This window comes from Urocitellus parryii, chromosome 15 (genome assembly GCF_045843805.1).
Source record: "Urocitellus parryii isolate mUroPar1 chromosome 15, mUroPar1.hap1, whole genome shotgun sequence".
Classification (NCBI taxonomy): Eukaryota; Metazoa; Chordata; class Mammalia; order Rodentia; family Sciuridae; genus Urocitellus; species Urocitellus parryii.
Window position 1 is genome coordinate 6,487,128 of NC_135545.1, and position 11,433 is coordinate 6,498,560.

At 56.7% G+C, this 11,433-nt stretch overlaps 2 protein-coding genes across 4 annotated transcripts; one reads left to right on the forward strand and one right to left on the reverse strand.

The window, feature by feature from the left end:
* Positions 1-310: 310 nt before the first annotated feature.
* On the reverse strand, positions 311-6,261 carry Emc10 (ER membrane protein complex subunit 10). 2 transcript variants are annotated; one of them, XM_026406200.2, is made up of 8 exons: positions 6,074-6,261; positions 5,096-5,168; positions 4,248-4,357; positions 3,341-3,445; positions 2,848-3,029; positions 2,624-2,717; positions 1,702-1,788; positions 1,421-1,508 (listed from the first exon to the last, which is right to left on the reverse strand). In XM_026406200.2, the coding sequence occupies exons 1-7, from the start codon at positions 6,185-6,187 to the stop codon at positions 1,702-1,704; spliced, it is 765 nt and encodes a 254-aa protein (XP_026261985.1). In that variant the 5' UTR covers positions 6,188-6,261; the 3' UTR covers positions 1,421-1,508. The 2 variants fall into 2 exon arrangements, with proteins under 2 accessions (XP_026261984.1, XP_026261985.1); XM_026406199.2 differs by lacking the exon at positions 1,702-1,788 and having other exon boundaries at positions 311-1,508; positions 6,074-6,259.
* Positions 6,262-6,286: 25 nt separating this feature from the next.
* Garin5a (golgi associated RAB2 interactor 5A) lies at positions 6,287-11,276 on the forward strand. 2 transcript variants are annotated; one of them, XM_026406202.2, is made up of 5 exons: positions 6,287-6,567; positions 6,771-6,889; positions 7,269-7,399; positions 10,501-10,765; positions 11,110-11,276. In XM_026406202.2, exons 1-5 carry the CDS (start codon positions 6,525-6,527, stop codon positions 11,164-11,166), a joined length of 615 nt encoding a protein of 204 aa, XP_026261987.2. In that variant the 5' UTR covers positions 6,287-6,524; the 3' UTR covers positions 11,167-11,276. The 2 variants fall into 2 exon arrangements, with proteins under 2 accessions (XP_026261987.2, XP_026261986.2); XM_026406201.2 differs by having other exon boundaries at positions 10,501-11,276.
* Positions 11,277-11,433: the final 157 nt, after the last annotated feature.

Below are 11,433 nucleotides of genomic sequence, written 5' to 3' on the forward strand. Positions count from 1 at the left end.
GTACATCCTTCTGGCAGGGCAAGGAAACACCTTGGGACAAAGCAGGACGTGCAGGACAACATCCTTAATTCTTTTGTTAAAGGAAGATGCTAGGCCTTCACATCTGCTGGGAGGGAAAGAGACTGAACTGTGCGGCCCTCATGCCGCAGTGACAAGCCTCACGAAGGTGCTTTTCATCTGCCACAGCAATTCCACTCTGCCTCATGACCCAAGGAAACCACCCAAATGCACACCAGAGGGACTGGATAACACTCCCTGCAGGGTTATGGGTTTGTTTTTTTTTTTTTTTTTAATGTTTTTTTAGTTGTAGTTGGACACGACACCTTTATTTTTATTTGTTCTTATGTGTTGCTGAGAATCAAACAGCGTCTCCCATGTGTTAGGCAAGTCACAACTGCAGGCCCCCTGCAGGGCCATTAATGACCACTAAAGCAGAAAGGGAGCTACATGTTGGACATTTGGGGAAGTTTAATCAACTGCCATACGACAACTGAATGCTTTATAGCAATTATAACATTATAACGACAACGATGGCCATTTTCTTATTTCTGAATAAATATATTAAGTGAACAGCAGGACTCAAGCCACACTTGGCTGTTGAAAGCTGGAACCTTCAATATAATGCAAACGTTTTTCAACAGACAAGGGGCAACAAACAGCAGAGGCCCAGCAGCCTGTCCAGGCGCTGCACCCTGGGTAAGGTGACCCAGGTAAGACTGAGGAGGGGATTCTATTCGTATCACTTGGCCCTGACTCCATTGTCATTTCCTGATTAAACACCACCACTCTTCACACCCAGAAGGCTAGTAGAGGCCTGGCGTCCAGAAGGCCCAGTGCTTCCCCCACAGCCAGGCAGGGTGACGGGGGGTGCTGCAAGTGGAACCCAAGGGCACCCACGGCCAGCCACTCCCAACCACATCCTCAGAGGGGAGACCGTGGAAGGCCAGAGACACACACTAAGTGAGGAGGTGCCCTGGGAACCTGGTCGAGGCCAGGCAGGGCAAGAACACCCAGAACAAAGGCACAGAGGCTGGAGAGGACGTGGCATGTTCCCAGACTGCAGGGCTGGGGTGGGGTGGGCCACGGGGTGCAGTGACACAATTCCCAGAGCTTGGACTCCAGCCTGTGTTTTAAGGGGAGCCCATGAGGCTGAGGTGGGGTCATGGGAAAGGGGGCACAGCAGATGCACTCTAGTTTGCCACCCCTCTGCTAAAAAGAACAGAGAGGCCCCCGGAGAATATGGGCTCCCCGGGCAGCCTACAGGCCCCCTAAAGAGGGGGCATCTTTCTACCTCCATGGGATGAGGAGACAGGAGGGGGCCAGCAAGTCCTTCTTGGGATGACCAAGAACATGGGAGAATGGGTAAAGGAAGTCCTTGGGTAAAGAGGGTGTGCTGCTTACCGGCCACTACCCCCGCTGCCACCCCCACTCCCACCGCCACTCTGGCCCCCGGCGTCTGGTGCTCCCGACATCATGAGGAACAGGACAACAGGAATGATGTACATCCACTGCAGGGCAGAGGGGGACAAACAGAGACAGAAAGGGAAGTAAGTGTGGGTGCCACTCTGCCCAGGGTAGGGAGGGGGTTGGTGTGAGGGGGACCGCGTGAGGGGAGGGGCCCAGGTCCCCTACAGCACTACAGGCAGGGGCAGGGCCGGCAGGGTACAGGAGGGTGGAGGTGGGAAGGGGTCTGGTCCTCACTCAGGCCTCCTGCGGTGGTGGCGCGGGCCCCGGGGCAGCAGGACGCAGGGCCGTAAGCAACACGGCCCCCCCCAGGATGAGGTGCCACTGAGGAGGGAGGGGAGCGCAGGTCAGTGGGCTCCGGGGGCCTCAGGGAAGGGTGGGCCCTCAAGCAAGCAGCAGACAGAGCAGTCCAGCTTCCACCTCTCTGGGCCTCTGTTTCCTGCAGCTGAACTACCCTGACTCCGGAGCTGCTGAGGGCCTCAGGGAAGGTGCTCAGCACTCACAGGCCACCAGCACCCTCCCAACCCGAATAACACTGACCTTGCTGTCCCCTACCTTGCCTGGGGGCCTGTGCCATTGGACAAGAAGGTTGGATGAAACCAACCTTCTCTACTAAGGCTTGCTTCTTCAGCACCTCCCCAGCCTCCCGCCCACCTCAGCCTCTAGGCCTCTAGGCCTCTGACCACAGATCTGCTTCTAGCAGTGCAGGTCCTTCCTTCCTGGGCCCTGGGCCCATTCCTGGCCACCTCCACCCTTATGTCCCTGAGCAACACTCCCCAGATCCACCCCTCTCTGCCTTCCTGGGTGCCCCCCGAAGCCTCCCTCACTCCTCTGAAACCTCCGCCCATCCCTGCCTCTCCATCTTAACAGAAGCCTGCCCCAGCCTGTGCCCTCCACCCACCCCACACTATTTTTCTACCAAATAAGCCTGTGAATACTATGCCCGCGAATCCCTCGCTGGGGCCTTCTGGGCTCCTAGGGCTACTCAGCTCTGAACAGTTTCACAAGCTGACACAAGCAGGAGTCCACAGCCCTCGTCCCTGACTCAGCCCAGGTGCCAGAGACAAGCACAGGTCATCTGGGCAGGAGAAGGGAGACCCAGCCAGCTGGGCAGGACCTGTAGGGAAGAGGGCAGGGAGGGCAGGGGAGCCCCACTCACATATTTGGCAAAAAAGGACTTCTGCTCCTGGGGGTTCTTGGCCTTCTGGGCCTGCTCCATCTCTAGGCGCTCAATGAAGGCTGCTGTTTCTGGACTGGAGAGCAAGAGGAGGGGAAAAAAGTGGGTAAGGAATCCAGGGACCCAGAGACCTGAGGCAGCCAGTCAGGATGCCAGCAAAGGCAGGAGCAGGACCCTCCCTCCGCAACCTCCTTTCAGGTACTCACCCTGGGGCTGTGCCTGGGGGCCGCAGCTGCACAGATGTATTAAACAGCTCCAGGTCCACATCCTCCACCTCATGTCCTCGGCACCCCCCAGGGTGTGTCACCACTGACACGCCCACCACATTGCCAGCCACATCCACATGCAGGGTCAGCTGGTCTGAGAGGTGTGACTCCACCAGGGAGCACTGGGGTGGGGTGGGGGGAGCCAAGTTAGAGGAGCAGGAAGAGCAGGAGCTGCTCTTCCAAGACCTCCAAAGCATCTCTCAAAACCCTCCCTCAGCTCTTTGCCACTCTTCTGTGAGCCAATGTTCCATGCCCTACTATGATGCCACCCCACCACCACCTGGAGTGATCCCTCCAGAGCAAGGTCAAGTCTCCAACCACCTGCCCTCTGTTGGGCAAGGGGCTTGATGGGGACCAAGGCAGGCTGTGGCAGGCTGGGGACCAAGGTAGGCACAGGGAACAAGGATGGGGATAGTCCTTATAACGAACTCACCGCAGGGACAAAGGAAGAGACATAGCCACCAGCTTCTGACCCATCAGGGACCCCTGGCTGCCTCGGGACCCGCACCCGATACAGGCCATTGAGGGCTGCCACATCCTGCAGGTCATGCAGAAGAGGGTGCTAGTGAGAACGATGGTCCACCAGGCCATGACCCCACTGGGCCTGTCCCAGCTTCCCCACTCAGCACACTGCACTCCTGGCCTGGCCCACCCTCGTCTGTCCAGGCTACCCATTCTGGGGGAAAAGCTACCCAGGACAGCAGAGCCCCCAGTTCAGTAGCAGAGTGGGTACCAAGGACATCTGTCCTATGCCTCACTCTCCAGTTCCACCGGAAATAAAATTTTCTTTGGGGGCAGCTGGGACAGTGAACCACAAAGGCACAATGCAGGCAGGCTATCTGGGTCAACCTTGCCCTGCCCTCTTTCACAGGGAGGGCACCCTGGGCATGTGGCTGCCAGAATGAAGCTGATGCTCCCAGCCTCCCTCCTGCCAGGCACAAGTGGGACTGACAGTGCAGAAGAGGAAAGAGCCAGGCCAGGGGGAAGCCCAGCCCATGAGGAGGCCCTGGAGGAACACCCTGTCTAAGGAGGGCCATTCTTGAGGACTTTTCTCCTCACAAGCAAGCCTCCTCCCAAGAGGCCATGAAATGACAGTTATAACTGGAAAGGCAGGAGGAGCCAATCATGGTAACCTGTGGGAGAAGAGGCAGAAGCCTGGACCAAGGCCTTGAGGCAGGCACCCCAAAAGGGGCATAGAGGGTAACCAAGGTACCATTCAGCCTGGGCAGCTGCAGGGACAGAGGGCAGGAGGGCAGAAGGGGCACCTGGAGGGAGGGGGCAGCTGGAAGGGCTCACTGGATGCCCCCCATCCCCAGTGCAGCCTAGGGACCCCACCTCACCCGAAGTCGGCCCCGCTCCTCCTCGCTGAGCTGCCGCTGTGATAAGGACAAGGTGCCATCCTGCTGATTCCAGAGTAGTGAGCCCCGTTTCCGAAAGTGGGCACTGTCATCTGTGGGGAGCTGGGCTCAGTGACCACCACCCCAGGCCAGCCCTACTGAATTCATATCTTGGCCTGGCTCTGCCCAAGAGTGACCAGGTGGCTTCTTCATCCTAAGCTGCCAGTCTCCCATCTGCAAACTGGGACACCCTTATTGTGTACTGATCCTGGGGCAGTTACATAAGTTCTCTGAGCCTAAATTTTCTCTGGGCTGACCAGGGTCTGGCTTGGGAGGTCTGGGGAGGTGCCCCAGCTTCACTGTAACAAATGCCAACACTCTGGAGCCTCTGACTTCATTACTAAGCCCTGTGTAGTGCTGACAGCTGGCTCTGGCTTGCCTGTCACAGCTGTTTAAGTGTGAGTTGATTCCAGTTCTGTCATTCACTGATGCAGGGACCATGTGTTAAGTCTACTCTAAGCCAGCTTCCTTTTCTGGAAAATGGGGCTAATGCTTAAATCCACAACCTGGAAAGACTGTCACAAGGATATCAGGCATATCCACAAAAAAGCATCAAAAAATCACTAATGCAGCAAACTTGGCAACTGGTCAGAAAAGCTCCGAAACCATTACTTCAGCACTAAGTCTGGCATTGGTCCTACAGGTGTAGGGGTATTTGAAGCTGGTGTTCCATCTCTCTCTCCTCCCTCCCGAGAGCAACACTGTTAGTGAACAGGCAGATCACACATTGTAAAGACTGGACTTCACAGGGCACCAGATAAGTGTTGAGAAAACCACATCGTTGGACTCACCAGTCTCAAAGGAGTGCTCCAGCAGCAGTCCCACCGTGCCGCAGCCCTCAGCCTCTCGCCCTTCTGTCCCCACCTGCAAAAGAGAAAGAGGGCCCAGGTGAGGACTAACTCAAGCTCTCTGCAGGGCAGGACCCACAGGTTCCAGGAATGCCTGACAGTAGGACTTAAGAAGCCTCACCTTGATGTTCAGGTCCAATTATGCGCATTTCACCAGGACCTTCCATTCATGATTATTCATGACCTGGACTGCCATTCTCAGAAACCAAGACCCTACAGACATGCTAAGGATATACTCTTATTTTCAAGGCAACTACTCCCAGTCACTTTCATGCCTTGCATGATAAACATAGAAAATCCTTCTCCCCGGGGGCTCCTTTGGTTGCTAATATCTAAAAGTCCTCGTTTGCACCTTAAAAATCCCAACAGCCAAGATGCTGCCTAAGTACCGCCCCCACCAAGTACATTCAGGATTCTCCGCCTTCCTCTCTCTAACCCCTGTCCTCGGCTCTGCACTCCCCACCTCCTCACGCCCCGCTCCTGCGCGACCGCGACCGGGTATCCTGACGCATATTCAAGAAACTAAACTCCTCTCCAGGCCTTGGAGCAGCCCGCGCGCCTTTGTTTCATTTTGACCACCTTGACGTCTAGTTGGCCAGGATTCCATCCTGGCCACACCGCTCCTGCGTGTCCACGAACTGCGGGCCCCTCACGCCCCGGCCGAAGCCAACGTGCCCGACCAGGCCTCCGGCAGCCTGCCTTCCCGTTCACCGCCAAAGCCCCCACCGTCCGCGGCTCTCCCTCCAGGTGGCGGCGGGCTGGTGCCGGGCCTGGCGCCCTCCCACGCCTGCCTCACTCTCCAGGGTTCCTTCACCTCATCTTTCCTCTCCACCCTGCCCGGCCTCGTCACCACCTTAATCCACCTACAGTCCCACGACTTCCGTCGGCCTCTCCTGCTCCACGAAGCTGATGGGCACTCACCCCTCGCACGGCGGCGCCGGCCCGGCAGCCACTGCCCCGGGCTCGGCTGGGCGCTGCTGCCACCATCAGCAAAAGCAGGAGCAGCCGGGCGGCCCCGGCGCCGGCGGCCGCCATTTCAACTCTTTCCCATCAACCTAGAGGATGTGAACCGAGCACCGCGGAGCACGCTGGGAGCGCCCGGCCGCGTCCTGACACAACTGCGCGGGCGTCGGCCCCTCGCGCCTGCGCATTGGCGTGCATCCGCAGGCACCAGGGCCTGACGTCATCGGGCTGCCGCCCCTTTATCCGGGTCTCCAGGGCCTGCTTTTCAGGTGACGCTGCCATTCTAGGAACTTCTATGACGTCATCAAATCTGGATTTCTCGTTATGATGTCACAGCGCTCGCAGTTCGGCAGTGTGGTTTTCTACCCCGGCTCCTCCCTTCGCTCCCACCAGGGCTCTGGGCGTTGCGATGAAGCGGGGGTACGATCCTAAGCCAGCCCTCGGTGGAGCAGGTGAGGGGGGACATGTGAGATGGGACATGGGAGGCAGAGCCAGGCCGCGAGGGGTTGGACCTGTGAGCGCAGAGTAAGGCATGGAGTCAGCTTTTCGGAGATACCCCGTACCATCGCCTCAGCACTGTGCCGCTCTGGGCCCGACCTTCTGGGGGATCTGGGCTCAACCTCTTGGAACAGACCCTCAAACTTTGTCCCTCTAGAACGTCCCCTGTTTCCAGCGTATCCCAAGGGACGACCTGGACGGCTCCAACGCCACCTCCTGAGCGGCGAGTTTGACCAGCTGCGGGACTTCCCTATCTTTGAGAGCAACTTCGTGCAGGTGTGAAGTCTGGGCACCTCGGCCCAGAGCCTGGGCCTGACCTTCATCCTTCTGTCTTGGGGAACCCCATTTCTGCCATTCCAGCTATTTCCCCATAATCCTTGCCCAGTTGTGGACCTCCAGCTGCACCTGATGCCATCTGACCACCTCCCACCCCATATCTCTGGCCCTTTGGCTTGTCTGTGAACTCTGGCCTTGGAGTCCTTTGTCTCAGTTTCCCTGACTTCACACCCTCACTTCTTGACTTTAATCCCAAGGTATCTGGCCCCATGTTTACTCCCTTGGTTTGTGACCTTGTATTCTACTAAGATTCCTGACCTCTAGTTCCTTTCCAATGTTCCCATGTATCCTGCCTCTAATCTCTGATCTCTGGTCCCAGGTGACCCGGTTTGGAGAAGTTGCCAACAAGGTCACCATGGGGGTGGCAGCCTCGAGTCCAGCCCTGGAACTCCCAGACCTCTTGCTGTTGGCTGGCCCTGCCAAGGAGAATGGACGCCTGCAACTCCTCGGGTGACTGTCCCAACTAGGCCTAGACCACTTCCTCCCCCGCTCTGGGAACCCAGGCCTCTGGCAGCAGCTCCTTTCACCCAGACCACCCAGGAGCACTGGGTGGCTTCAGCCCTTTGGGCAGCTGTACATCCAGGAGAAAGAGGACAGGGCAGTCCACAGGAACCAGAAATCAGAGACTAGACAACAGGGCAAGGACAGTTCTCAGCAACACCCTGCAAAGGTCAGGACAGTGACCATTTATGAAGTGCCTACTACATGCCAGGTGCCCTTGAGCCATGCACTAGCCACATTTTACCTCATATCCTCATGGTGGGGCTCCTTAGTTCCATCCTCCAAAGAAATAAAGTGAGGCTAAGAGAAGGGAACAGTTTCCCAGGGTCCCATGTGAGCCAGGGGTCACATTCATTGTCATCTCAGATCTCCTAATTCCTGAATCCCACTGCCATGTTACTGCTATACTGCCCCTCGAGGTCTTATTTTTTCATTAAAAAGTAACACACACTGGGCACCATGGGGTACACTTGTAGTCCCAGTGACTTGGGAGGCTGAGGCAGGAGGATCATGAATTCAACTCTGTCTCAAAATAAAAAATACAAAGGGCTGGGGATATAGCTCAGTGGTAAAGTGCTCCTGGGTTCAGTCCCCAGTGACACACGTGCACCCGAACACACACATACAAGGACAAAAGTGACATGGCAGGAGATATACCTTTTCCCATCCTAGGCTCCTTCCCCCAACTCCAGCTGCAAATCCAGAAGCACAGGCTGAGTTTATAGACAGCGCTGCCAGGGACTTTACTTTTTTAACCACATCTCATCGTTAATGAAAGAGATAGCAGGTTGGGGAGAGGAGGAGGGAAGGGGGAGGGAAGAATGTAAGGAGTGAAGAATGAAGGGATGTATCTGAGCCTACTGGAGGTTCACAGCCTTGAGTTATCCCCCCACCTAAGTGGAGAACGTTTCACAAAGCACTATCCTGTCACTGTTGTGGTTTTTTTTTTTTTTTCAAATATCTTAAATGCTAATTGTGAGCTGGGCATGGTGGCACACACCTATAATCCTAGTGCTCAGGAGGCTGAGGCAGGAGGATCACAAGTTCAATGCTGGTCTCAGCAATTTAGCGAGGCCCTGAGCAACCTGAGACCCTGTCTCAAAACAGCTTCCTAAGCTCCCTGCCCCAAATAGACCACTGAAGGAAAAATCAGCAGCTTGCTCTGCAGACAGGGCCTGGGGACTCACCCTGGGTGCCAGGGGTACAGCCCTGGGCTGTGGCTGACTGGCACATGCGAGTGTTCACCTTTCTGTGCCAGCAGCAGTGTGCACGCTGCCTCCTGCTGGGCTCGCTCTCTCCGCACTAGACGCTGCCCCCAGGACATACACCCTGAACAAGCTTTTATCACAATGTGGCAGGAGACGTCCTTGAACCAGTCTGCCTGCAGATGGTCTGGGTTCAATCCTGCCTTCAGGGTTTCTTCACTGTGTTTGGCCAAGCTTCCCATCTGTGCCTCCGTTTCCTCATCTGGAAAGTGGGAATGAGGGGAAGCCACTTCCAGGGCTGTTGGGGAGAAACTGAGTTGGTGTGAGGTGCAGGAGCAGCACCTGGCAGAGCCAGCCCTCTGTGGAGGCCAGCAGCTCCTCTTCCATGTGGGGGCAGTCAAGCTGCCCACGGCGGGACACTGGTTTTTGTCCACTGACTTTGAGTTACAGCCAGCGAGGCAGGGGACATCTGTGTGGATACGTCTGTGCACAGGGGTGAGGGTGTCTTCTTAGATCAATTCCTGGAGGTCACTGCCAGAACAGAGCTGGGTGTGGCTGCCCAGTTGTCATTAAGAATGTTTTGTGGTTGTGAACACAGGACTTGGTCCCAATCTCAGCTGCGTGGCCTGGGCCAAGTTGTCAGCCCCCCAGTGACTGTTTCCTACTCCATCTTGTTGAAATTTCAGTCCAGCTGGGGGCCTGAGCAGTTCATTTATTCACATATGTAACAAGTGTCCCTTGAGCACCCGCTAACATCTGCTCAGGATGCAGGGAAAACAGCACTGGACAAAGCCAGACCAGGTCACTCAGAGCCCTCAGGGCACTCACATTCTATTGACAAGGCAGATAGGATAAAGGGCAATTTGCTGGTCAGGGTATGGTCTGTGAGGAGATAAGGGAGGGCCAAGAGAGGTGTACGAAGATGGACGTGGTTGTATGTAGGCCAGGATCGTAAATTCAACTCTGTCTCAAAATAAAAAATGAAAAGGGCCGTAGCTCAGTGGTAAAGTAGCTTAGTGGTAGATGCTCAGTGGTAAAGACCTCCTTGAGAAGGATTGCCCAAGAGAGAGATGAGGGAGATGAATAGGGGAATCACAGAAAAGACTAGAGAAAGAGGATTTCAAGTGGAGGGAACAGCCTGTGCAAAGGTCCTGGGGAATGTCAGAGCCAGCTGTGTTTATGGACAGAGAGAAAGGTGGTGTGGATGGAGGTGCAGAGATAACAGCAGATCAGATCCCACAGGGTCTTGTGGTCTGTGGTGAGAACTTGGACTTCAGGTGAGCTTTTTGGCGCAGAGTGGAGGTAAAGTGTTAACTGGCGCCCTCTGGCGGCCTCGTGGGGAACTGGTTGTGAGCCTGCCTGGCAAAGCCCTGGAAATGAGAAGACTAGGGTGGCCGTGAGTTAGAGAAGGTTGGATTCTGGGTATGTTTTAGAGGTGGAGCCATCAGGATTTGGTGGCAGGATAGGATACGGGTATGGAAAAGAAAGTTGAATTAAGGACAACTCCCAGAGCAAGTGTAGGGATGTAGCCAAGACGTGAAGACCCAGAGGGGCAGATCTGGAGAAGGGGAGGCCTTCAGGGATGTGGTTGCTGAACACATCGTGGGACCGTGGTCGATCCACTGTCCAGACGGGCATGTCACATAGGCATGTCCGGGTCCGGGGTTCAGGAAGAGGCCCAGCGGAGACAAAAGGGATGGGAGGTTGGAAGGAGGTTGGGATGAGCTTAATTCAACACGCAATGAAAGTAAAACCCAAGCCTCCGGGCAGAGGGCCGCAGGGGCGGGCAGGCTGGACGGTGAGCACAGCCGCCTGAGCCCGCCCTGCCGCCCGCCGCCGGCGCAGGCTGTTTCCCTTGCAGTTCGTCCAGCTGTTCGTCCATGATGAATGCCGCCGGCAGCTCAAGGTCAAGTTCCGCACTGGCCGTGCCTTCTACCTGCAGCTGCGGGCCCCGCCAGAGACCCGCGACCGTGAGTTCGGCCAGTGGGTGCGGCTGCTCTACCGCCTGCATTTCCACTCGGCTGAGGGAGCTGTGCCGTTCACACAGGAGTACGCGCTGGAGGACGACGACGATGGCGACGACGAGGAGTCGCGGATGGGCGGGGAGGAGGTGAGGGGCGGGGCGCCTGGGTGTGAGAGTCCAGGTGACTCACCCTCTCCCGGTCCTTAGGGGTGTCTGAGTAGAAGACAGCAGGGTGGGGCCGCAGGACCTGCCACTCCTAGCTAGGTGGCTCTAGCTTGCTAATGGGTCCAGCGGGAGGGATGCCTGCACCTGAAGAGCTGGGCTCCCACCAGATGACCACTCCAGAAAGGCCCGGGCAGGCGAGGAGCAGCCCCCCCAGACCCTGAGGGTGCTGCACCGGGCTCCCCCGCCTCCCCCACCGCCCAGAGGCCCACCCACCCCAGCAGACACCCCTGCAGGTCAGAGCGCTGAGAGACACTCTCCCCACCCAGCTCCAAGCCACAGAAGTCAGACTTGACCCGCAGGCCTCTGAACTCTGGGGACTGTGATTCTGCCAACATCCTTCGAGGTCACCAAAAGGCCCCGAGATGGAGTACTTTACCTCAGGGCCAACAAATGAATTATAAAGCTTAATAAAGAGCGTCCACTTAAGAACTAACCACCACAGGCACTTCGAAGCGGCACGAGTACGGCTGCCTCGCGGGGTCTCCGGTCAGCCGCACCCAGCTCCTTGGGCCATTGTCAAAACCTGGTGCCCACCACTGCCACATGGCTCCCTCAGGAGCATGGCCTTCCGGGCTGGGCCTGTGGCTCAT

Excerpts from the sequence above, each read along its gene's own strand:
- Emc10 (XM_026406199.2), bottom strand. The coding sequence starts at position 6,187 with ATGGCGGCCGCCGGCGCCGGGGCCGCCCGGCTGCTCCTGCTTTTGCTG. Across the intron at positions 3,446-4,247 it reads AGGAGCGGGGCCGACTTCGG|GATGTGGCAGCCCTCAATGG; the intron begins GTGAGGTGGGGT and ends CATGACCTGCAG. Across the intron at positions 1,509-2,623 it reads AGTCCTTTTTTGCCAAATAT|TGGATGTACATCATTCCTGT; the intron begins GTGAGTGGGGCT and ends TCTGCCCTGCAG.
- Garin5a (XM_026406201.2), top strand. The coding sequence starts at position 6,525 with ATGAAGCGGGGGTACGATCCTAAGCCAGCCCTCGGTGGAGCAG. Across the intron at positions 6,568-6,770 it reads GCCAGCCCTCGGTGGAGCAG|AACGTCCCCTGTTTCCAGCG; the intron begins GTGAGGGGGGAC and ends TTGTCCCTCTAG. Across the intron at positions 7,400-10,500 it reads GGACGCCTGCAACTCCTCGG|GCTGTTTCCCTTGCAGTTCG; the intron begins GTGACTGTCCCA and ends CCGCCGGCGCAG.